This window comes from Pithys albifrons, chromosome 16 (genome assembly GCF_047495875.1).
Source record: "Pithys albifrons albifrons isolate INPA30051 chromosome 16, PitAlb_v1, whole genome shotgun sequence".
In the NCBI taxonomy this organism is placed as follows: domain Eukaryota; kingdom Metazoa; phylum Chordata; class Aves; order Passeriformes; family Thamnophilidae; genus Pithys; species Pithys albifrons.
Window position 1 is genome coordinate 10,811,703 of NC_092473.1, and position 23,333 is coordinate 10,835,035.

General features: G+C 41.2%; 1 protein-coding gene across 1 annotated transcript in view; it reads left to right on the forward strand.

Moving 5' to 3' along the window:
* Nucleotides 1-23,333, forward strand: part of FAM20C (FAM20C golgi associated secretory pathway kinase) — a 58,463-nt gene that overhangs the window by 25,954 nt on the left and 9,176 nt on the right. Inside the window, exons 4-5 of the mRNA XM_071570816.1 lie at nt 18,353-18,445; nt 20,188-20,303. Of these exons, the coding sequence (XP_071426917.1) occupies nt 18,353-18,445; nt 20,188-20,303 (209 nt within the window). The remainder of the gene's footprint in view (nt 1-18,352; nt 18,446-20,187; nt 20,304-23,333) is intronic.

A 23,333-nucleotide genomic window follows, 5' to 3' on the forward strand; every position in this document is an offset into this window, starting at 1 on the left:
TGCACTGATATTTTCCCATCATTTGAAGCATGTTGATACTAACCTGTAGTAAAGTACAGTAAACCTTCCTATTGAAGGCTTTTAAATGCTTCTAATTATTTTCAGAAATAAAACTAGCCATGTCTGAACTTCTGAAAAACAATTATTTTATCCTCTCTTGCCTAATTGCACATTTTAAAAAACGTTCTTAAATAATAATTTTAATTTTTTTTTTCTTCAAATTGACCATAACAAACAAGACAAATCTCTTCAGGATTAGTTTTCCACCTAGCTGAAGAAATTAGCTCTTGCTTTCTCCCTCCCACCTTGAAGCCACGCTAGGATGGTTACCTGGATACCCTGCCTGTAAAGGATGTATGTGCCGAAGCAATTTAAATAGCCTGATTTGTCATCTAACTGCAGACATCATTAGCAAAGCATTATTTGACTGGAACATTGTAGGCTGAGCATGGATAACTCCTCTGTGTTGAGGAGAGATTTAATTTTAACCACCTTGTGACCAAATATTGTCTGTCTTTAATGCAGAGCTGTAGCAAGTGTGGTGTGAGGAATACAAGCGGTATTGGGATGGGAAATTATTTTCCTGTGGTGTACAGATATTGGAAATATATTCTGTACGAGGAAGAAAACAGACACTTTCAAAATATGTTGGTTCAGAATCTACTGCTTGGTTTTTTTCAGGGCAAGGAAATAATTTTTGTATGGAGGAGAAGAGAGAATGGAAGAAAATATGTCTGTCTTCTGCTTTTTTTCATGTAACTTTTCTCCTTGTCATCATCCCCATTTTCAGTTTATTCCTCTTGTTATCATCTCTGTATGTAAAATGACAATTCCATCAGGATGGAAAGATACTTGTAAGCAGGTTTTAAAAACAAGCTGATGAAATTAAAATGATGTTTTGAAATATATCTGACATGTAAAGCAGAATACAGTGGCCTCCTCTGATAAATTCTGTATGTCGAAAGGCAAAAAAATAGGCATTTACTTGGAATCTGACTGTGAAGTGTGGTCAGGGAGGTGGTGTGTGCATAACAATGAGGACCATGTGAAAACAAACCTGTGTTTTAAAAAGAAGGGTTTGTTAGTTCTCAGATCACTTTTTAGTTCTGGACTTAACCATTTTAAGGCTTTAATAAAAATCAGATTATTTGTTATTGATTCCAGTATGATTTGGACAACCCAACTAGAGTCCGGAGATTTATCAGAAGGGTTCTATAGACCTGCATCCTCCCATCAAAGCTAATTTTGCAGCTACAGCTGAATTGCAGAAGCACCACAATTGCATAGCTGCCAATTACATATTCCTGAACATTCTTCTTGGCAAATCAACTCCCAAATCATGCTCAGGAATCATGGTCTTAAATGAAGCACGGCTGCAAAATATTCTGCTGATCTATGGTGCAAGTCCTTTTCCTTTAGTCATAATTGATGTTACAAAATATTTTATGGCTTCTGTCATTAGTATTCCCAATTGGCTCAATCTATAATTTATTTCATGCTGTAAAAATGCTAAGAATTTTCTACTGATTAGCAGCAACAGTAGGGCATGTTTCTACATTTATCAACATGGGGTATTTTTGGGTGGGTAATGAGTCTTTTGTCTTTGAATTAAAATATGTCTAGACCTTCTATTTTTGTTACAAATCTAGCAAAATGAAAATGCATTTGAGGTAGTAATTAAATTCTTCCAGTGACATACTACTGTCTACTGTGCATAAGGTTTCAGGATAATGAATATATTTATTTCCAGGAAATCTACAATATTTTCCTTGCCATTTGTAGGACTCAGCATATAAATAATGCAGACCATGCTGTGCTGATTTTCAGTTCATCCCAGGAAATTATGCCATTAAAAATGCCACAGTTCTTTCAGGCACACACAGACACAGCAGGTAAAGAAAATATTCATGTGATGAACAGTGACAGGAGCAGCATTAGCAAATACATAACCTTGCAAAGCACCCCTTAGACAATGAAATAGTTTGCAGTAATTATAGCATGGAATGAGAGTGTTGTTTAACTTAACATCATGGCAGCCAAACTGTGATCCATCAAAGTGGCTCTGAATTTGTAACCCAGGGTTAGGACTTGAAGTGCAAAATAAGGTGAAAGGAAATGAAGAGCCCTGGAGCCTCCCCTGCCAGCCCAAACACACACACAGTTGATAAGCATGATGAAAATGAAACTTCTTCTAAGCAGTTCTGAAAATATAAGGTCCCTGTAAGTTCCCCATAGACTTGCTTTAGTCTGTGAGCACAGGTTGCTTTTTGAAATCTGCAATTCAGGTGTTAAAAACTCCTCTCTACAAAAATAGCAGTGGTTCTTGCAGTGTTAAGACAGCCAAGATCTCAAGGTGTGTACAAGCACCATCGTATCCCTTTGCTCAGTAAGGTGAGAGTGGGTTTGTATGTTTAAGAAAGAAAATTTACCATCTACCACTCATAGGCATTACTTATGCATAAGCAGAGCTTCAGTACGTGTTGCAAATGGAAATCAAGTACATGATGTGCCTGGAAGGAGTTTATCTAACTATTTATGGGCTGATCACATTTGGAGCTAGAACTGACTTGGTTATTTTTAGTTAAATAACGTTACAGTAGTAGTTGCATTTATAAAGAAGCCAGAAAATTCTCCTGCAATTCACAAGCCTTTCTTGCTGGATCTCATTTCAAACCTCAATGGCCCTATGCTCCATGTCCCTGAATGCCAAATGCCACGGGGCTGCCTATCTAATTGTGGGTCAATGAGTTGCAGCTCAGAGACAGATTTAAACTCCCAGAAAGCAGCTTTGTGGGTCTTTGTGCCTTTCCTTCTTCCCTCCCAGCTGTTTGCAGCACATTCAAATGGGCTTTGCCAACTTGGAGCCACAAACTCTGGTCTGGAAGTGGACCATGTCTGCTCTCTGGCAACCCAGGTTAGGTTTTCCCATCCCTCAAAGGCAATACCCATGTGGAGTGCATGTGTTTGCCCAGGGGTGTTGGAAGAGAATAGTTTTCAGAGTTGGAGTTAAGTGTAACTGGTACGAAGGGGCCTTGTGCAGGAGGGAATTCAGCTGAGCACAAGGCTCATGTGTGAAAAGTTTTGGCTGGATATCTCAGAATAGCTCAAAAAGAAAAATATCTCACTGTCTTTAGGGGGAAAAAAGGGCTTCTTTCTCATCTTTATTTTCATTGTAAAAATTAAAAATGTCAGGCCATTGGTCTTGATATCCCTTTAGACAGAAGTTCCAATAACTTTAAATGCAGATGTAAAACATAGGTAGAGCTCATCATTAGCATGAATGATTATTCCTTCTCACTTATAAAAAAAGGAATGGAAAACCATTAAAACTTGCGAAATAAAAAGGCAAAGGCATATAATTTAATATGGTTGTCTATCTGAAAATGCATATTGTGCATAAATAATCAGAACATCAGCAGGGAATCCACAGCTATCTAACAAGTAAGTTGTTTTGCAATTGCCATCTGACCTGTAGATAAGTGGAAACAATGTCTTCATTAAACCTACAGAACTGAATATTAATCAGTTGTGAAAACAGCACTGCAAGATGCAGAGGAAGTCTTGCTATGTCCCTGGGAGCTCTCTGCACGTCCCTAATGGCAGGATTTAACTATTAAGGCCATATCAAAAATAGATCTGCTATTTGACCAGTGTAACAAAGGCAATCAGACTTTGGATGTAGTTTAAATGCTTAATGTACATTGTGGGAAGAGAAGGTGTATCTGGAAATATGTCCTAGAAGACTTGACTTCACTTGACTTTTCCTCTTACTTTCTCTGCTGGGTGAAAAGGTTTCAGAACAAGTGAGTGTTTAATTTTTATAGGACTTCATGGAAGGGTGGGGTGTTTTTTTGTTGTTTTCAGTGTCCCCACTGGTTTGTCCTCTGCTCCCTGCAAGAGACAGGTGGTGGGAGCTGGAGGTGGTGATGCCCTGGCACTCCTAGGGCACTCCTCACTCACACTCTCAAACTGCACAGTAGTTGTGTAGGTGAAATCCCTAATTTGGAGAATGTGGTTCATGTGACAGCACAACATCCCTGTATGCAATGCTGGAGGCCCAAGGGTGAAGCTCATATATTTAAAGAGGTGACTAAAAAGATCTATACATGAGTAGAAAATGGAATGTCAAATTTAATCCTGCTTTGCACCCTTGGGTCATTTTAGATGTTTTTCTGTAGGCAAGCAATGAACTCATTTTATTTTGTTGCCTTTGGTTTCCTCTCTACCTGTTTGCACCAATAAGCCAATTCAGTCAGAAAGTGCTCTGGCTGTCTGTTACTAATCCTGTAATACTTCCTTGACATTCATATTTCTGTTGAGAAGTTCTGTCAATACAATCATTGCCTGTGAGATGCATGGAAAACAGTATCCAGGAAAAAAAATTTAAAAATGGGCTCAATTCTTAACAAAATTTGGGATAAAATTAAGATCTTCCCTCGACTTTATTTACTCAGGCATTTGGTAACAGGAGCCTACTGGAGATTGCTTACAGAGGGAACTTGAGGGACCTGTAATAAAACAAGAGGATGGCTTGTGTATTCTTTGTTATTCAAGATCTCAGTCCTGAAAGTGTCAGACATACAGTATGCTTTGGATGGAGCTGAAATTCCAATACTAATTTAAGATCCTTCTCCTTCTGCTCTTGCTTAATCCTACATTATCTGCCTTGGTATTAGCAAGAGCTATGGAAGATATCACAGATGTATTTAAAATAAATACTAAAACTCGAGGTTATGTCTTCTGTCCCCCTCATCCATGCATGGACAAGAGCCAAGTGTTTGCTGTCACAAATGGCTCATTTAGTTGTTTGATTTAGTCTGCATCTGTTCCACAATCCTCTGGAGTCAATGTAAGGCTTTTCCCGTGACTTCACTGGCCTTTAAATTTGGGTATGGGCAGGTCAGGTCCCAGTTTATGAACTGGCTCTGTCTTTCCTGAGCCAGTTCACCTTGAACTCATGGGAGGCCTTTCTCTGAGTAGAAAGTTGGATCAGACCCAGAGAAAAACAGGAAGTTGAAAGAATGAGATGATGAAGTCCAATGACTAAATAATGTGATTGCTTTTCTCTGCCATATACTTATCCTTGCAGTTCATATAAAAAGAAAGGAAAAGTGAAATACAGATGTCCTTGGCTTTAGGAAAAACACAGTTCTCTCTTTGAAACCAAACTCCTATGGGCTATGCACACACATAGCTATCACACTGTACACACAGTAGATAAGCTTCATATTTTGTAGACCTTTAAACGCAGTTAAAAATTCAAGGAGAGGTAACTAGACATGCACTGTTAGAGAAAAGCAGCTGCATGTCATAAATCAGCTCCATAAAAAAAAAATCTGGCAACAGTGTCATTTCACTAAGGTTTTTACTGCACATCTTTTGCAGAATTTTCCTCCAGTCTCATGTCCTCTATTCTTGCCTCTTTTTCTATGTATTGTTTTTTTCTGAGCTCTGCTTTCATTGAACACACTTTAATCACACACTTTATTGAAATCTTCCCTTACCAAGCAACCTCAACATAGATAGACTTTAAAATAACTGAAGTCTAAGTGTGGAGCTAACTCAACACAGCTGTACACGAACACACACATAGACACACACAGATCCTCTTCTTGATCTTCACTCCAGGTCTGAGTGGATGTGTTTTTGTGTTCCACCAAGTGTGAATATTCCTCTGCACCTCAAGCATGGAAGTTCACTGAATGCTTTGCACTTGATGGGAAATGTTTATATTAAACAGCAATTGCCCTAAGCAGCCAAGCCAGCCAGAGCCTTCCTTCCCTTGTAGTGCCACAGAGCACTTCCCCTAATATCCTTCTGCTTTTGATTTTTTCATATGGGATATTTTTCTGAGATTTCAATAGGTCTGTTTTTTTGTTTTTTATTTAAGTGGAGCAGGTTAGGTCAATACTCGGCTCTTTTGAAATCCTGCATCCACTGTCAGTTTAAGTGATGGTCCTCAAAACCTGCACTTCCACTTTTAACCTGAATTGCTTTGTCTATAACTAGAGTGAAAGGAGGAGAGGGATGATGCTCTGTGGTGAGAAGGGACTGCATTTGCAGCCCCCAGCAGCAGGGCCCATGTGGAAGCTGGGAGGTTAAAATTCTCCTCCTCAGTGGAGACAGAGAAGAAGGAAGAGATGCTATTATGGCTTGATTTTGCCCTGGGAGTAACCCAGTGACTCCCTGTGGGCTGCAGAGCATTAACTCACCCTTTATCCAGATGGTTGCAATCTTAAAGGACCCTGATGTGTAATTTCCAATGTAATTTGTGATTCATGTGATGCCTTTAATATAAAGCACAGATTAGCAGTGTGGGTTTCCAGCTTGGAAGAGGAGAGGTTTAGAGAGAAAGTAAACTTTTTATAGTTTTGTAAAACAGCACAATTATTTTGCAAAATAGCTAAAAAAAGAGTTCCCAAGCCAATACACTCTTCCTCATGGAATAAATGAACAACAAAGGCTGAGGAATATACAGTTACCTAAGTCAAATTTAACCAGGGAATGAAACATTTGGGTTAATACTAAGATGATCCATGGGTTGATTCTTCTTGAGAAGTTAAAGCACCCTCTGACCAAGGCTGAGGAATGCTGTTCCCAAGTACTTGAGAATTTTAGGAGCACTCAGGAGTATTTGTGCTTGTAAGTCACCTTGCCAGCCTCTGGTCAGTAACCACCTGAGAAATCCTCAAAGTAGTGATGTCAGCACATTCCCAAACGTGTAACTCTCTGCAGATGGCAATAAGTCAGGTGGGAGACTCTTCAATCGGGGGAAATCAGCCTCAGAGGTGCACTGATCAGCCACAGGGTTTTGAAGTGGGATAGGGCCAGTGCCAGAGCACAGCCAAGGAACAGCAGGCAACAAAATGCTGCTCCATATTCCTTGTTTAGGCAAAATTCTGGTTGGGAAGGAAACACATGAAAATAAATGGGGTGTTACCCCCAAACTGAAGAATCAGCTTAGGGCAAACTGAAAGTTAGGCACTCTACATGGAGATCATGTTTGCTGACAGGAGTAGTAATGAGACAGGAGTTAAAATACATAAGGAAAGAGAGAGGTTGCATCGTTTGCTTTATTAGAGCAATGAAATACCACACCATATCAAAGCAATTCCCATTTCTTTTGTAACCTCGGAGTAGTGTGAAGCGCAATTACACCTCCTCTCCAGCTCAGAGAGGCACATCGCCCTTTGCCACAAGTTAAGGAATGTTAATAACAGCGGGGAGGCGAGTTCAGGTGTGGATTGGGAAATCACACCTCCGAGGAGTTAGAGACACTCAGCCCTGGGGAGTGATTATCTCGCAGTAACCACATGCCTGCTGTCCTCAGTGGCATAATTATGGAAGATTTGCAGGATGTGGGATTGAAACAAGCTTGAAAGCAAAACTTGCAGTTCTCCAGGCTAATGTCCCCTCTGACCAGCAGGACTGGCCACCAGCATGTCCTCTGGCACTCTGGGGGAAAGGATGTGTGGGGGCTGGAGCTGAGCTCTCTGCTGGCACCGAAAAGTTCTGGGGTTTGCAGGAGGAGGTTGCACAAGATGCTTTGCTATTCTGATTTCCACTTTCTCATTTTCTACTGAGGCTTTGAGATTCATAGCTGATAAAGCAGCTCCTTTTTTATGTATTAGTCCACAGACCATGTAGGCTCTGTCCTATTAATTATTTTGATGGTAGTTATTTATCTGCTAAATCTTGGGCACTTAACTCAGTGCAATTCAGTATCCAGTAGCTATTGAATGGTGAAATGTAAATTAAAAGCCCATAGTCTTTGAACTTCTACATAGGCAGGTGGGAAAGGGAGCATGTCCATAAGTTACTCCTTTGGGAAAGTGGAGCTCCCCTATACAAATGCAAATATATAGGTCATCCATGACACCAAACAGTGAAATCTCAAAGGATTTTCCACTTTCATAGCTGGAGCCTGAACATCCTTTTATTTAATCTTTCAAGCCATAGGCTTTATTCCTATTATACAAGCTTAAGAATGGCAAACATTGAGAAAGAGGGAAGAATTTCAGTCTCTCCATTACAAATTGAAAGAGGAACCCTGGACCAAACGTGCTGAATACAGAGTGCAAACACTGTAGTGCTTCTAATTGTGTCAATATTAAGTCCAAAACACCTTCTTCCACTTGGGCTGGAGAGGAGAATGTTGAGTCTGTAAATACTATTCATACAAGTTGCTCATACAATCTGCCTGTGGGCCCTCAGCCCAATCCTCTACTTGGCACAGATCAAATGGCATTTCTGCAACACAAGAGTTCATAAAAGTTACCTGAACCTTTCTAGAGGTACTTTTGTTTGCCTGTGTGGGGCAGGACACACACTGAAAGCCAGGGTTTGAGTCTTGTGTCATGTATAAGGAGCCTTGAGCACACCTGGGCACTGCAGACCTCAGTGTCAACCTGAAAGGTGACGCCTGCGATCTACCAAAGTCCATGGCCAAACTGACTTGGACTTTTGGCAGAATTACACATTTTTTTCCCAAAGAAGTTGTTGCCACAATTGAGAGGAAGAAGACGAAAAAGCAACTCTGAGTCTGGAAGTGGCTGGGTTGAGTGGTCGGAGCTGCTGCGGGGATCTGGTGCTGATCACTGGCTTGTTCTTGCAAAGTGCTGAGCACAAAACAGCTCCGAGGAAGTATTAAAGTCTATGCTTGACTGTCAAGGACACACATAGTTCACTGGCTATATGTATGCCCAAAGTTAAGCATGTGCTTAATGAGGCTCGAGTGCTTTGCTTAGGGCAGAGCTGAATCCTTAATAGCTCCATGTTTTGCAGCTTTTGCTGAAAAAGTGGGCTAATATTTTCCTGCTTCCTGGGAGATTTTGAGGACAAACTTACTAACATTCATAGTTCTCATAATGCTAACAAGGAAAGTCATGAATAAAAAGGGAAGAAATTATGTATCAGTACATCAGACTCACAGTAATTACTTTTTCCAACCTATTTTGAACTGAAACCTATTGTGAACCATGGAATTTCAATGGCACATACATCACGTACAGTGAAAAGAAAAAAATCCAAAAAGCTGAAAGAAATTTGAGCTCTGCTATGCTTCTAATATGTTTAATGTTATTGTTCCGTTAAATCCCTACCCTTAATGACCCCAGACATATTAAATAACATTCTCAGGGCTGGAGAAATGCTTCAGACTTCTAATTTTACACATATTTTTCCTACTGCGCTCTCAGACCTCTAGAAATGTTAGATACTGAATAAACCTCTGTAGAAAATACTCTGCAGTCTTTTTCCAGAAGGAGACTGCAGGTAACTGGGCTCACACAGAGCTCTGTTTGCTCTGACAGTTTTTCAAGAATAGTTTTTGCAGCTGTATCATTTTTCATGTTTGCAATTTATGGTGAGCAGACAATGTACAATGGAGCCTCAAAGGGATAAATCAAGGGGAAAGATGACAGATATCATGGGCTTGGCATGGCAAAAATGCTTACAACGCTTGCTTAAGAGCTCAAAAGAATCTAGGCCATACCGGGGCAGAAACTATTCATGGTGATATAATTTCTTAATGAAGTTATCTTAAAGAAAGGCTCAAAATATCATTGCAGCACCTCATTAATAATGTCTTTTGCTTATTTAATTGCTGTGAGGTTTTTTCCTCCCTGCTGTGACAACAGCATTGACCATGTTAACATTGGCACTGGGAACTCTTGTTGTGCTGTCAAGTACCTTTTAATCTTTCAATTCCTGTATGTCAAGTCAGGTCTCTGTCTCAAAGATGAACCAAACCTTATTTCTGGGTCAAGAATTTTTTTATCTGCAAAGTAAATTGGTGACAGGAGCTTCTCAGAGCTTCCCTTTCTTTTCATACCGTGACTCATTTGTTCTTCTGTACAAGCTCTGCTTGTTCTGGATGATAGAAAAACATTTCTAGCCAACAAGCACTGCCACTTAGCCACTGTGGCATCAGTGTTCATCTGTTCTCCGTCCTACATTCCCTCTTCCCACCAGCATCCCAAAGGAGGGAGACAAAGATGAATTTGCAGCCAGATTTCCACCTTTGCACCCCTGCAATTTCTGCATGCTGTGTGCTGCCTCCTGCACAATCAGCATTCCAGTATGGATTGTATACATCCCACTGAGCTCCCTGTGCAGGGGGCAGGCTTCTTTAAATCAGGCTATGAAGACCTGAGCTTCTAATTTTGGAAATACACACTTCAATCCCCAGTGCTGGCCAAAAAAATCAACCGTGCGTGTCATTGCTTACAACAGAAGCAGCCCTGTACACAGCTTTCCAAAGCGGTCGTGGAAAGCATCTTTATTTCACTCACCCCAGCATTCAGTGGTGCTGCTTTTCTGTAATACCTGAGATCAGCCTCTACCCCATGATGCTGGAAAAACTCATCTTACCTCAAGTATTTTAAAGTTGCAAGCTTTCTCACACTATGCTTGCCTCTTAAATTAGAAGATTCCTTAAAGAAAGGCATAAAATATCGTAGCAGCTCATTAATGATTGTGGGATGCAGGAGAAATACAGACAAATGTTATAAAGAATGATCCTACCTGTCTGGTCACATCATGTCCAGTACCACAGCAGGTGGTGTTAGATACTGCTTTATATGCTGGGTTATACATTAAGTGCATCTGTGTACAACCATCTGGAGCTGGGTAGCACTGGAGCTCATCTCTCTGGTTTTGTAGGGCTTACCTGCTTGTAACAGCATTACATTGTGCTTTATCTTCATCCATCTTCTAAATAATAATAGTAATACACAAGCAATGTGTGAATGTGAGATGTGAGCAGGCTGAGAGCTCAGCACAGAGCCCCCCATGTTCCTGGGGGCAGGAGGGGACTGCTGGCTGTCTCACTGAGGAGCGCGGGTGGGGAAGACATCCTGACAAATGTGCTTACACTCATATTTTTTTTCCCATTTTCTTCTCCCATGGTGACAGTCAGCTACTTACTGGGCAGAGCTGGAAGTAATATTCTGAATTGCTGAGGGAAATTTTCCCAGTTGATCAAACTCTTACGTGTTTTGTGCTGATCAGAGATTCTCTTCATGTCTTATACATCTGAAAGCACAAAAGAGTGAATGAAAAAAGAGCTATTCTTCTGTGCTGGTAGACAATGAAAATAATGATTGGTGAGATTATGCCTTGACTTTACTGTCAGCACAATGTCAGTGAAGGCAACAGTATAGAGAGGGTGAATTTTGAGACATTAATACAAAATCCAGACCACTAAAAGGAACAGAAAAGCCCCCCCAAAAGAGGAAAATGTCTGGGGTTTTTACTATTTTTACAGTTTTGTGGAGAATAAAATGAATTTTTCATATTCTTAGATCATATTATTTGCCCTGATTATTCATCCCTTCATATCACACCCACCTGTATAGGCAGGAATGGTAACTCAATGTTCTGTTCAGGTGAAAATCTACTTTTATATACATGCATGCATATATGTATATACATGTAGTGCATGGGATGGAAGGAGCCTTCCACTGGTCCTGCTCAAAGCAGGGGGCTGGTTTTGCACAACCTTTTCACAAGTGCCCTGATCTATGTAGAGAAATTAGAGGTTACTTCTTTGCCTTATAGTAACAGTGCTGGTTTTAAGGGCAAAGCCTAAAGTACATGTTCAGGGCTCTGAGTTTGTTGGGTTTTAAAGAATGAAAAATAAATTAATTGTGCTTAGTAAAGAAGGGGCTTCGTAGCTTAGGAATCTGTGGTCTAAAGGTCTTAAGGCTTCATTCCCAGGTCTTGGCTTTGGGATTCTCTTTTCAGGAATGGGAGCCAATTGCTCTGGTGAATTCCCTCAGAAAGGCACACAGATCAGCGGCAGCAGGTCCTACTGGGATGGTTTTGCCAGGAGGGAAAGCAAGACTGCAAATCAGCAGAAGAGTAAGGCCAGCACACAGGGACTAGGATGAGATGGCTGTAGCCATGGGATCATGAAAGGACATTTTGAAGATCACATTAGAGCAACGTCTGTCAAGAATGGTTTAGTTCTAGCTGATCACGCCCTGGGGCGAGGGAATGGGCTAGGTGACCTCCCCAGCCTCTTTCTTCTTTTACTGCATACTGGAAACAGAAAGAAAACCCAACTTAATATACTGTTTCCCTGTGTATTTTCTGTCCCGCTCAGCCCAACTGTCTTTCTGTGCCAGGTAACAAGATATTTATATATATAAATGCTCTTTCGAAAGCTTATTGTCATTCTCTGCATAAGAAGTTTATGATTTATATTAAGCCAACTGGTCCTTGAGCATGTGCTGTTGTCAAGCTCTCTCCGTCTGCTCAGGAGAAAAGCTCTCGGGGGCTGGCACGCAGTAGCATGATCTCGGTATTTATCCTTTTGGCAGTTTGCTAATTATTCCTATTGCTATCACGTCCCTGTGCGAATTTCTGTCTTTCTGCCACGGTAAATATTCTCTCATTTTTTTCTAGCTGCAGAACTGCTACTTAAACTGGAGAAGCCTGAATATCCTGCAGAGGCCCATATTGTCATTTGGTTGATGGCAATGAAATGGGCCAAACATCCTTTCTGTACCACTCAAATTGCATGTCTTTGCATTCCTGCTTTGGCCGCTCATTTTCTGGCCCATATTCTGCTCTTGTAAACAGCTCATATGGTCCCTGGGAGTGCTCTTTGTAGCACAATGCTTTGATAAAGCCAGAGCCCTCAGCTGCCAAGACTCCATAAGGAGTCAGAAATAGGCACCAAATATCTCTGCTACTGTAGATGGAGCTGCATTAACAGTATCATTTCTCTTCCTAAGGACTTACTAGGCCACTAAAATCTATTATAAAATTAAGTGGCACTTTTTCCACCTGTTCTAACCAGTGCCAAATGCATTGGAAGCCCTCCCAGATGATACAGCTCTGCATGCAAACTCTCAGTACCCTCCTAAGGACTGCAACTGCCTCAGAGACACCATTTTTTTTTCCACGGGCTGCCTCCTTCACTTAGAATAATAAGCTTTAGATGATCTCAGGGCGCTCTAGATCCCCCTGCTGCACAATCCAATTTGACATAAGTGTTGCGTGGAGGGGTGGGAGGGAGAAAATCTTGCAAGCAGACACTGGACTTTCAGTCTGAGTTTTCCATGAGTACAAAGAAGAAGTTCATTGGTGGGGGCTGGGGAGATTTCATGCCTGTCTGTGTTGGAAAAAAGGCTCTCTGGACTTGATGGAGCATCTGTGCTTCAGTGGCATACTGGAGCAAGCCTATAAAGCCCCACTGTGGAGCTTCCAAATGCAAAAAATCCCCAAGTCCATTCCAGGCCATAAAATAATTGAAACAGCAGCAAACTGCTTGCATTAAGTCTTGCATTAACTATCCTTTTAGTTTTATATTAACTGTTTTATTATTTAAGTAACACAGTATATGAACTCTTGAGCCTGCAACTCGGCTTCAGGACAGGTATTTTAAACACCTTAAATACTCCACGGGAAGAGAGGAAAGCTGCTTTTCAAAGGAGAAGAATAGCAACCTATAGCTGTGGGTAGCCCCAGTTAATCTCCTCTTATCTGTTCCGATAGCCAAATTATGCTCTTATCAGTGTTAGCCATGTCCCAGCCAATGCAATTACAAAGCCTCATTGGCTTATATCTCACAGTCATTTTGCTGCTGCCGAATTCCCCTGGCTGGAGAAGGGCAGGGGCTCTGTCTGCAAAATGGCCTGACCCAAGCAAACCTACTCCCTGCTGCTGCAAAGCTCGTTGTTGTGATCACTAATCACCCCTAATCCCAACAGCTGATTCCCCCGATTATGTGTCAGAACAGGAGCGTAACCTATTTAAAGGGAGCTGTTTTCAAAGTGACAGCACACCCTCTCATTAGTTAAGGTACGAGGGTCTGACACTAAAGGTGTCCCTGAAATGTCTCTGGACTGCAGCACAGGAAGACAGCATGTGTCTATCAGGATTACACTTAGCTCAGATTGGGCTATTTGCCCTATTTTCTAGCTTTTTGGCTACTGTACAGATAATAGAACCCCTCCAGAGCAGAGGAAGTCTGGCACTGAGCAGGATCCTTTCAAGTAATACATGGCCCTGGTGGGTATTAATCCTGGTAGTTTAGGCAGGTGTATGCAGTGATCCTGGAAACTAAATATAGGTTTCCATGTTAAAGGTTTAGTTTCTGTAATGGCATTTTCTGAAATGCCAGAGAGTCTGCAGAGCCTACAGTTATGTGGTGATGGGCTTCATGAACAGAAAAAAGAAAAGGCACAAGAAATTATTAATGTTGGGTTTGGGGGATCAAGTAATTGGCAGAAAAAGTTTACAGAAGCATTTAAGAGAAGTTTTCTGCATGCAAATCTCTGTGTTGATTTATCCAAATACTCCTGATCCCAACCATAACTAGAATGGAGCTCACCAGATTTATTCATAACTGTTCATTTATCAGAGCAGCTTTGTTACTTCTGTTTGTAAGCATGAGTAGCTTTTTTAGTCACCAGATCAGATTACAGTTGCATCATGTCTTGTGTCAACACAACCTTGTCCCTCTCCTGTTTAAAATCATTCTTTGCTTCCTGTGTTCCTTCTAAATTGTGTCATGGTGGGGAAATGTTCATGTGCTTTGATTTCCCTTAGTTTTTCTTTCTCCTCTACACGTGTTACCGTGCTGATTTGTCTTTTCCTCATGCTGTAATTGGGCTGGTGCCACTGTGTAATTTTTAACTGTGTGCACTATCAACAGACCTCCATCTGTCTCTCCTCCAGAGCTTCCCAGCCTGCCGTTATACATATCTGCCAAATCCTTCTCCAAAGAGAGGATCACCAGATTCCAACTGTTTGCAAAATAAGAGCCGCCGCCAGAAATCCTCTCCCACCGTCTGCAACCTGTGCAGAACCTGTCCCTGCTCACTGTGAGGTGTCACTACTGGCTCTGAGGAGTTCAGACCACTGCTGTAATTTATTGTCCCTCAGAAGTGCGAGCTGCTGCAGAGGGCTCAGCATATTGGTCTGTTTGCTCAAATACCTCATTATGTGTGTCATTTTTTAGAAAATAACCTTCAATAACCATCAGGTGATAAAACCAAACTAACTTGAGGATTTGGTTGGGTTTTTTCTCTTTTAAAATGCAATTCTGATTTAAAACATCCTGTGAAGGGGATTGGTTCCAGTGTTGTTTTATAAGATGATTTACTTGACCTGGAAGGGACTTGGAGACCAATCCCATTTTCAGCTGCCACTTGGGGACTGGGGACCAGTTACCAGGATCTAAATCTGGAGTAACTGGTAGGACTTGTTGACTGTTCATCCATGTTGCTGAGAGCAATTTGATCTTCCATCTCTATACACACCAGAATAGATCATTAGAGGAACTAGCACCAAACAAAAAAAGGTAAATTTTAATATGGATAAAATAAAGATATGTAGAAACACACCTGGATAAAGCAAAAAATATAGATTATGATGTTGGTGTCCTTTAACACTGATAAAGACATTCTCATAACAGTCTATTGACGGCATTGATTCAGAGCTGTGTTAGGCTGTTGTGGCTTTGTAAATTCACTTGTGTGTCTTGGGCTATGATCCTCTCACATGTTAGTGTTTGCTGGTGGTATGGCAGCTTACTCTGGCTGAGGAATTACCAAGGAACCTGTTTAAGTACTGTTGCAGCCATCAAATTAACAATAAATGCCTGTTTGAATACAATTCTGTCTAGCTAGTCAGATCCAAGGAACGAGATTGTTCCTGTTCTGTCCATGGAATACTGGAATAAGTCAGCAGAAAGGATTTTTCAAGGTTATTTCAGGGTGTTTGGATCTGCCATGTCTGAGTTCTGCAGAGCTCTGCAAAGGAACATAAGGAATGTAAAGCGGCTTGGGGGGATTGATAAATCCTCCTTCCAGTCTGTGTTCAGAATAACATGGTATTTTCAAGAGGCAGAGAAGAAAGTACCATATGTGTTTGACATGGGCATAGACCATGTGAACAGTGGCTGGAGAGTGTTTTTTTGTAGCTAAGTAGAGGGAAGCACCTGAAGCACCAAAGAGACTTGGGAGTTTGCTTCATGATGTGTCATCAGGTTAAAAAAATACTGGTATTTCCATTGTCTAGATTGCCCTGTGGCTTTGGTGTCCAGTTCTGAAGGTTTTAGGACAATCAATTTCATGATTTTCTAGGAGGTGTGCTACCACTTATTAATACATTATGACAGCAGAAAAAGATGTACAAACAAGCCTAAGCCTGTAGGACAGCTGGACTTACTCCCAAGTGAATAATATCCCCAGCCATTGCCGGGGGTGGCAGGGAGTAAAGAGAAAAGTGAAATCAGAGCGACCAGCCAGTCCCGCCGGTGCTGGGCTGACTGCCTGGGGAGCAGGGGAGCAGAACTGGGGGGTGGCTGCACTTGCAAGATTGAGATCTAGCCTTTATTTAAGTCTGATTTCCTAGAGCAGGGTTTTCTTGGAAAGGAACAGCCTTAATTTGTTTAAAGTATTTGGGAGATAAAAAGCAGATGGCATTGATTAGCTAATTAGTAGTATTTTCTGCAACTTATCAGCAGTGCTGATATGTGTGAAGTTTGCAAAATCTTGGGTTGAATCTTTCTCTCTTTGACTTGTTGAAGAAATCAATTATTTTAAAATATGGAGGGGAGGGAAAGTTATGTACAAATGTGTAATTTTATGCCTAGAAGGAATCCGTTAATATTTTTCTTTAAATTTATATTCAGGGCTCACTCCTTCATTTTTTGGGGGGAATATGCACAGTGAGGTTGCAGCTCTCCTCACTCTTGACTTGATTTTGTGTGCATTGTGTGACATGCCAGAGGTTCTGCGCTCCCATATTCCTCTTTCTGGATGTGCTCCTTCCTTCACCTTTTGCATTTGTTATGGAGACAAAGAAAAATACTATTTTTTATTTTATGCCAGGCTCAGTTTTAGCTTGTGTCCTTGTGAACCTTTTGGACACAGCAGTGCCCTAGGAGGACTTCTGCCAAGTGTTGGCCACTACAGTGACAGCGGTCAGTGCTTTTGGCTAGAGCATCACTGGAGTGTTTAAGGCCACTCTGACCTTGACTTACATTGGACAAGTCAAATACCTTGATGGTGCCTCTATGATAGCACTTGCTCATCATTTAGGGCAAGATAGAGTGCCTTGCCAAGATTTTAATATTAGAAAGAATGTCTGAGAAAGAAACCAGGCTTTCAAACCCTGTTGGGTGCATAGCAAAACATTGCAGATTGAGAAGACAAACCACAAGACTTACCCTGTTTCTCCAGCAGTGTGGAGAGCCCTGGGAGGGCTTGTGGGCAGATACCATCTCTGGTAGTCACAGTGGTGGGTGGACACAGTTTGATTTCCCAACAAACCCCATAATTAAGACTTATTGCAAATCCTCTGGAGGTTTGAACTCTGCACAGCACCACCCCAAAGCCTTTGATGTGCCAAGGTCCCCATGCAGAAACTGTATTTTAATTGCCAGCATGTAGCAGAAGTGATGCATGAGCTGTCAGCTGGGCCACCTGTGACAGTGGGAAATGAGAAAGAGCTTTGTTTTCCTCCTCTGGGGAACTGGCCTCCCTTGCAGATGCTCTGAAGGCAGCTTTGCTGTGCTTATCTCCCACTGAAGGCTTCAAAACCAGGTATAACCGGGTTGAGATGGGACCCAAACGCAGTACTGGTCAACTGTCTGTGTTTTGCTCCATCCAAAAGGCATCGGGACTGGAAATTGCCTCGAGGGAGACAGAAATTTGCTCCTGTCTTACATAGAGCTTTGTATTTTCCATGGAGTGCAGTTGTGGAGGCTTCAGCCTTTCTATTTCCATCAGAATGACATTTTTTATTGGTTTTTAAACTGAAGAAACAAGAACTTCTGCATCCTCTCTCAAACATGGCCTTGTTAATGTTCTTTGAAACATGACATGTGTCGTGGCCGTCAAACTGCAATGATCCCATTTCTTCTGAAACGAGAAAAACATGTCACTTTTGGCTGTAAGTAATACAAAAGGAGAGGCATATTCAAGATAGGAGCTGCATGGCTGCCAAAGATGAAAGAAAAATGTTATTACTTTTGGAAATTTCATAATTACAGTTAATGATAATTTAATGAAATGACATTGTCTTCACCGCTATCACTAATGAAATGTTTGAGAGTGATAAAACAGATCTTGTTAAATAGAGCGAGAATCTTGAGTGGAACAACTTTGTGACAGCAGACTGTGTGCACAAGTCTTGAATTCCTATTTTTTGTTACAGTAGTTTAAAAAAGAAGGTAAAATGAAGGCTGCATGGCAAGTAATGCACACATGAGGTATTTAAAGGTCTTCCATTAAGCAAACAATACTGAACTCCTGAATAGCATGCTGATGACTGAGCACTGCTCCTTAGAAATGCTAACCCTTCATTAAAACACTTCCCTTGTTTTCCTTTGCAGGCAAACCAGAGAACAAGAAACCCCGCCTGACTTTTTTTATTTCTCAGACTATGAGAGACATAATGCAGAAATAGCAGCATTTCATCTGGACAGGCAAGTAGAAAGGATTTGCATTAAAAGGAAAGGGGAAATATTGTGAAAAGTTGCTGCACTTGGCCAGCCCTGTAACTGAATTACTTTTAAAAAGTGGAAAGTTGAACAAAGGTGGGAAAATGCCATGAATAAATGAAATGGCAGATGATGAAAGGGTAGATTAATAATTACAAAATGTGACTTGTTCTGGGAATGAGGAACCTGGCAATAAGTAATTCTCAAAAAGAAAGAGAAGTTATATTGAAGAGAAGCTGAAAAATTAATTTCCCTTGTGATCTTGAAGTACATATGAAGAGGACTCATCTCTGGGGGAATATGTCACGGCAGTGTGATGGGAGTCTGGCTCACCCCAATTTTAGCTCCAGAGCACGGAGATTGCAGCCAGACAGGAATGGTGTGAGTCTTCAGAGAGGAGGAATCGAGATGGGAATGGAGTTCTGGTTCACAGCAGAATGCTGGGACTGTCTCACATCAGGAGCATATTTAGGCCCCAGTTTGGCTAAGTTAGTGGGAAACAGAGGGCAATGGTGCTCATCTCATGATCAGCTGAAAATGCTCCCTCCAGACAGAGTTAGAGCAAAGCATATTGGATACCTCAAGACTGGCAAGGGACTGAAGCCCTCTCAGCCTGCCCAGATTAGGGGTGGGAATTAATTAGTGATTAACAGTAGAGCTAGAAACAATGGCATTTCACACACTGAGTTAGAGCTGAAGTGTCTTTCACACTGTGAAGTGCCAAGAAACATCATTTCCAAAGCTTGAATCTTTGGGAGAACAAATTATTTGGGGTTTTATGTGATATTGCTGCCTTCTGGGATGATGTTTGGGAACATGTCAGTGGGTGGCACAGGATAGGTTTGCTGTTAAGAGCCATCCTGATCAGATCCATCAAGGATCTTGTCTATTTTATTGTTGTTGACCTTGGTGTTGATCCCGTCTGCTTTGTATTTTATATTGCCATTTTAAGCAGATGGTGCTGTAGAAAAGAACATTAGTGGAGTTCCTATGGGGGGTATGTTAAATATCCACTACACTAAGCAGGAAAAGCAGTTGCTATCCAATGTAGAAAATCTGAGTAGCAGACAGTGGATATAAAAATCCCACCTATGGGCAGACTTTGTATGGGGCCTCTGCTCTTTTACTGTATCTATTAGCAATGCCTCATAGGGAGGTTTTTATGATCTATTAAGGCAGGGGAGTTTGGGGCAGAGAGAGCCTCTTCTCCCAGCCTTTGCCCGTGGGAAAAGTTTTATTCTCAGGGAGGTTGTTTAGGTTGGTATAAGGGTATTAAAACAGAGAGGAGCAGAAGGAAATAAATCAAAGACATACTAAGACTGTCAGAAAAAGAATTACATGGTGTTTATGGAAGAAAGAGGCTGAAATCCCATTCCCCAAGTCACTTAAAAAACCGGTGAGCAAAATACATGTCATAATAATCATGAAGTAGCACAAAGTGAAAAAATAAATTTCTACTGTCTCTTATTTCTGGAATCATATGTATCTTCATTTTTATCATGGAACAATGACCCCCATACCCTTCTGTATTTTGCTCCATACTATGTAGGCAAGTCAGGACATCTTTTGTAATATATTATATGAAGGATTATCCGGTTTAAAGTTGATGGACTTTTCACTCCTTAAAGACCACAGATAAATGTGCCTTCAGAGTGTAATGAAGCTTCCTAAAACCTATCACTATCATTACATTTTAATCCTTTACATAAACTTTCTTTCTCTTCCAGGATCCTGGATTTCCGTCGTGTGCCACCCGTTGCAGGTAGACTGGTTAACATGACGAGGGAAATTCGGGATGTTACTCGTGACAAGAAGCTGTGGAGAACATTTTTCATCTCACCAGGTAGTCTTGGAAATAACACCATATTCCTTCTATCCTGCCGAACAGATACTTAAGGGAACAATGTGTAGATTGCTTAATTGCTCAGATATTTCTAATAAAACTGTCTTCTAGTCCTTGAATAAAAATAAATGTGGAGACATGGCTTACAAAGAAGACTTTATTGTTTTGAATTGACTGCCTTTTCCCCTTGACAAATTATCTGGAGAGACAGGCTTTGATGTTTGCCAAAGCAATGTATTCAACAAATGTTTTATGTAAAACAATTTCTAAAGCAATTTTTTCTGTTGTTCTCAGTTTACCCAAAACCTTATGACCTAGACCATTGGTTATTTAGACTTTTTTTTCCTACTGCACTCTAATCTGTCAATTCTGTTGGTGAGATGCATTTATTTCTAGTTTTGACTGGAGGACCAAAACCTAATTTTTTCTGAGTCATTCGGGTTTTATTACAACAGAAGTTTGAAAAAAGTCAAGAAATAGATATGTGACATATCGTGCCTCCAGCTCAAAATCTCTGCTGGGCAGAGGGCAGACTAGAAAGACCAGAGTGTCGCCAGTCCTTGCTGTTGCTTTGAGGGCTGCCCCAGAAACCAGTACCGCTCGATTTTACCCATCACTCTTTCCAACATCTTGTGGACCCAGTCAAGGGCAGAGCTCCACAGGGTGGGAATTTTACCAACTCAGTATAAAACTGTGACCTCCTCACCAGAATGTACAACTGGAATAGGGAAAAATGGGCAAAGGATGGGAAAAAGTGGTGCCATCCCTGTATGGCACCTAGGATGCTGAGATACAGAAGTTAAGTTAAGGCATAAAAATAATGCTTAAGTTTGTTCTTGCATGTAGAATATATAAGTTAATGTTCAATTTAAAGCACAGTGCTATGTTCCAGTAGCCTAAGTCCTCTTGTTTCAGCTGTGTGCAAATGGGCTTTGTTGAACTCAGACTGTGACTTGTGTAAGAGGCAATCTGGAACAGAAACCTCAGGAGATCTCTCCCTTGCTTGGTGTGTGATTGGCCAGAAGCTGTTTATCCCAGATCCCTAAAGTCAAGATCCAAAGACTTAATTACAGTTTCTCCCAGTGTAACTGTAATTTATTGCTGTTAGCTAGAAACCAGAGCCTGTTGTTGCAGAGCTTTCTCTCTTAAAATGTTTATCACACTTTCCTGATACCCAATAAAGTCATTATTACGGCTGTTATTTTTAGCTTCACATTTGTGTTCAGCTCTGCAGGACACAGTTGAGCAGACAGTTATTTATTCCAGTAACTTCACTTGTAAAATACATTACATAACTGCAGAAGGTTTCATCTTGCCCTGTATTATGAGCATTCCAATTTTACAGGCACAGGTATGGTGACAGTAGTGACACTGCACAGTGACAGGACATGGTGACAGTACATGGTAATAGTGAATGTTCACCAAACCTGATGGGCAGGCATTTCTGAATTTACATCAGTTGCTTCCTCTCCCTCTCTGTCTCTCTGTACTTTTTTTTTTTGACTTGGCTTTTTGTAGGCAAATAATCACATACAAAAGATGGCAAAACATCTTGTGACTGTCTCTGTGCACAAGGTGCTTTGGCTTATTTAAAACCTAAGTAATTTTATTCCCATTTTGGCAAATAAGACATGGTTTAGTAAGTTTGCTTGATTTTTAATCTTCCCAGGTTATATTTCAAGAATTAGGAGTGAGCTTGAATGATTTCTGAGAATTACAAAACTGTTCTCAAGTACTGAAGAGCTTACAACAGCCAAAGCAGGGCAATACAGACTTAAGGCTGCCAGTTCAGATGAAGATCTTTATCTTGTCATTATGAAATTCCAGACATCCAAGGGATGATCCAAGCATAATCCTTTATTCAAATTTATTTAGAGGCCTCAGATAAATTCAATTAAAATATTTGACTAACTCTGAATCAGGCTTTTCTGGAGAATAAAATGCTTAAGCAATTAATTTTTCTTTCCGTTTTACATTTCCTAAATCAATGTACTTTGCTGAAATTATGTTGGTTACTTGTGAGAGTTCTTCCCTACAAGTCCCAAGTTTAATTAGTCAAATTCTCATTAACATATGCCCAACCTCTGTCTTGTATTTCATACTGACCTTAAAAGACAGACATTAATTAATGCTTAATGAAAAAATAATAAAGATCCTAAATTAAGCATTTAGAAACAACTTCACAAGCCTATCAGGCAGCTCAAACAGCAGATTGAGGGCAGGGAAGAAAGAGGCAGGTGCTGGGGTGAGACTCGTGGTCTGGAGAGGTGAGGATGGAGAGCGAAGAAGGAGCCTGGGGAAGACTGGAAGAGGCTGACTTGTCCTCTCTGGCAGATGAAGGGCAGCTTAGTCAGTTGGTTTCAAGGGAGAACTGCTCAAAAGCTGAGAAATTGAGGGGTGACATATCAGTACTTGCACAAATCAGCCTGTGCACCTATTAAGGACCCTCTGGGACTCCCTTTCAGGTGGTTTTGTCACTGCATCTCTATCCCCAGCACTGCTGAGAGACAATCAATGGTCATCGTACCTGTTGGCAATATATCCCTCTCCATGGACTGGAGTTGGACCAAGGGTTGGACTGATGATCTCGGAGGTCTTTTCCAACCCAATCAATTCTATGATTCTGTGGTTCTATGCACACATACACATTCTTGAAATTAAACAAGCCCAGAACGAAATTGGTTTTACTGAATGCTCCTCCCCTCGGGCTGGGAACCCCTGGTTTGCAGTGGGAACCCTTAGAGTGTGGGTATTGATGATGCTCATCACTCCAGTGTGTTATTCCCTGGATCAGCATGGGGATGTGTTGGGAGAAACCTCACTGCATTTCCACTCTCAGGCCACCTCCCTTGTCCTGTCAGGCATGGAAAACAGGGCCAGGGAGCTGCAGGCAGCTGTAGCTTCAGAGCACACTCCGAGCAGGATCCCTTCTTCCACTGGAAAATGGTGATGGCTCTGAACAGTCAGGGCAGTTGATGCATTAGGCTGCACTCAGAGAGAAAGCAGATTGCAGAAAAGTGCACTCCCAGG